The 2,654-nt window shown below is 40.6% G+C and overlaps 1 protein-coding gene across 1 annotated transcript in view; it reads left to right on the top strand.

Moving 5' to 3' along the window:
- Window positions 1-2,654, top strand: part of LOC109961263 (capon-like protein) — a 124,945-nt gene that overhangs the window by 44,626 nt on the left and 77,665 nt on the right. The window contains 1 exon segment of the mRNA XM_020601948.1: window positions 2,076-2,168. Coding sequence (XP_020457604.1) covers window positions 2,076-2,168 — 93 coding nt within the window.

A 2,654-nucleotide genomic window follows, 5' to 3' on the forward strand; every position in this document is an offset into this window, starting at 1 on the left:
GCAAATGGCACTGAAGTAGATAAAGATGGAATTATTTCCTTAAACTTGGTAACAGCATTGCCAGATAGACATCTGCTGTAGTGGAATTGTTTCCCACATAGAGTATAATCCATTAATTTAAATTCAAAAGTTATTAGAAAATGGTCAGACAGAAGAGGGTTATGGGGAAAAACTATTAAGTGTTCAGTTTTGATGCCATATGTCAGAACCAGATCAAGAGTGTGATTAAAACAGTGAGTGGGTTTATTTAGTTTGAGAGAAGCCAACTGAGTCTAATAATGAACAGAATGCATTGTTGAGGCTGTCATTGTCGGCATCTACATGAATATTAAAGTCGCCTACTATGATTATTTTATCTGTACTAAGCACTAAATCAGACAGAAAGTCTGAGAATTCACTTAAAAACTCTGAATAAGGAGCAGGTGGACGGTATACAATAACAAACAGAACAGGCTTTTGAGTTTTCCAGTTTGGGTGTGAGAGACTCAGGGTGAGACTTTCAAATGAGTTATAACTATGTTTAGGTCTAGGGTTGATTAATAGGCTCGAGTCAAAGATCGCTGCCACGCCACCACCTCGGCCTGTGTTTCGAGGGATGTGACAGTTACTGTGACTAGGTGGAGTGGATTCATTTAGGCTGACATATTCTTCCTGCTGTAACCATGTTTCAGTAAGACACAATAAGTCAATGTGATGTTCACTTATCAAATCATTCACTAACAGAGATTTAGATGAGAGAGATCTGATATTTAATAGTCCACATTTGATTGTCCTATTACTTTCCGCTATAAGAGGAGTCATTTTAATTTTAATTAGGTTATGAATAACTCCTCTAGAGTTGATTCTTGATTTATATAATTTAGGTGGGCGGGGGGCAGACACGGTCTCTATGGGGTACTGGGAGGGTTGGGTGGGTAGCAGCTGCAGAGAGACAGCAGAGAGGCGAGTAAGACTGCGACCCTGCATCCTGGACTCAACTCTGGGTTGTCATAATTTAGGTTGTAAAACAAACTCGTCCAGATTTCTAGAGAAGAGAGCCGCACCACCCAAAGTGGGATGGATGCTGGGCTGTCACACAGGTCTGCTCAGCTGGTATGCTGGCTCTTTGTGGTGCATTAACACAAACTGTTGCAGTGATCAACACTGTGCTGACCTTTGCTTTAGATCCGAGAGCAGCTGAAGGTTGAGTGAGTAAAAAATGAAGCAGGAGAATGTGCTGAACAGAGAGTGGAGATGTTGAGACCTCTAGTTTGACAGTGACACTAAATGCTATAGGCTGTGTAAATAGTTGGTCAATACACTGAAGTTAAGCTCAGATGCATTTGAGAGACTTGGTCGATTTAGTTGCTGGAGGGGAAAAGCGTTTTTTTTTTTCTATAAACAAGTAGCTTTTGTATAGCTGCCCCTTTGTTCAGCTGGAAAACATTTTTCCTGAACAGAGAGTGGAGATGTTGAGACCTCTAGTTTGACAGTGACACTAAATGCTATAGGCTGTGTAAATAGTTGGTCAATACACTGAAGTTAAGCTCAGATGCATTTGAGAGACTTGGTCGATTTAGTTGCTGGAGGGGAAAAGCGTTTTTTTTTTTTTCTATAAACAAGTAGCTTTTGTATAGCTGCACCTTTGTTCAGCTGGAAACCATTTTTCAAATTCTTCCATTTTATAAATTCTGTATCCACTGGTAATCTTGAAGGTTGTCAGTGTTTTCAGTCTCAGACTACATCAACTCAGTATTTGACTCACACTTTCAGCGAGAAAACATAACATTGTCCTCGGTTTTGTGTGAGTGTTAAAATGGCCTTGGGACTGAGAACGTTAGGGCTTTGAGTACACGCTAAGATACATGCTGCAGAGTCTTCAGTCAACACAATGACCCTGTTTTAAACAGTGAAAAAGCGTGGAAGATTACTTCAGATTCTCATTCTGCCCTTCAGCTGTATAATCTGTTTTGTGCCTCAAGTTGTGGCTCAGACTAACCTGTCCAGTGGCAAATATCGGGGAGGATGTAACAGTGTCACTGTCCACCTTAATCCACTGAAATATTCATCCAGCTCTGTCTGTCTTCTCTCTGCAGTATGAGTTCAAGGTGAAAAACATCAAGAAGAAAAAAGTCCACATCGTGGTGTCTGTAGATGGTGTGAAGGTGACCTTGAGGAAAAAGAAAAAAGTGAGTGACCTTTTTTGTTTGAACTGTATTTCTGTCTTGCAAAAGAAGAATCTCCTCCCTGGCTGTGTTCCCTTGTTCTGGGAGGGTTATTTCAAATCTGAAGCAGGAGATGTTGAGGCTGTGACAGGGTCCGCTGCCAAGATGATGATGAGTCTGAATAACTTTGATTGGATCTTTCACTCATGAAAGTTTTCTCTGGTAATGTCATGCAAATGTCTTTTGATTTCAATAAGCTGATGAAAAAAGTTCCCAGTTAAATTGAAATGAGTTGTATGGACTTAAACTCTCCTCTAAGATGTGTTTAACAGTCAGTATGACAGCAGAGACTTTAAGCTTTCGTCTGTTTAAATTGCAGCAGTGTTGCTCCCAACAGATTACATGTGCAGGGCCAGAGATTCGTATTGAATTGTTTGAACCACTCGGCATGATGGCAGCGCAAACATCTGCCTGTCTGTTGACAAAAAGTGGCTATTACAAGGCCAGATT

The sequence above is a fragment of the Monopterus albus genome, unplaced genomic scaffold, assembly GCF_001952655.1.
Source record: "Monopterus albus unplaced genomic scaffold, M_albus_1.0 scaffold53.1, whole genome shotgun sequence".
NCBI lineage: Eukaryota > Metazoa > Chordata > Actinopteri > Synbranchiformes > Synbranchidae > Monopterus > Monopterus albus.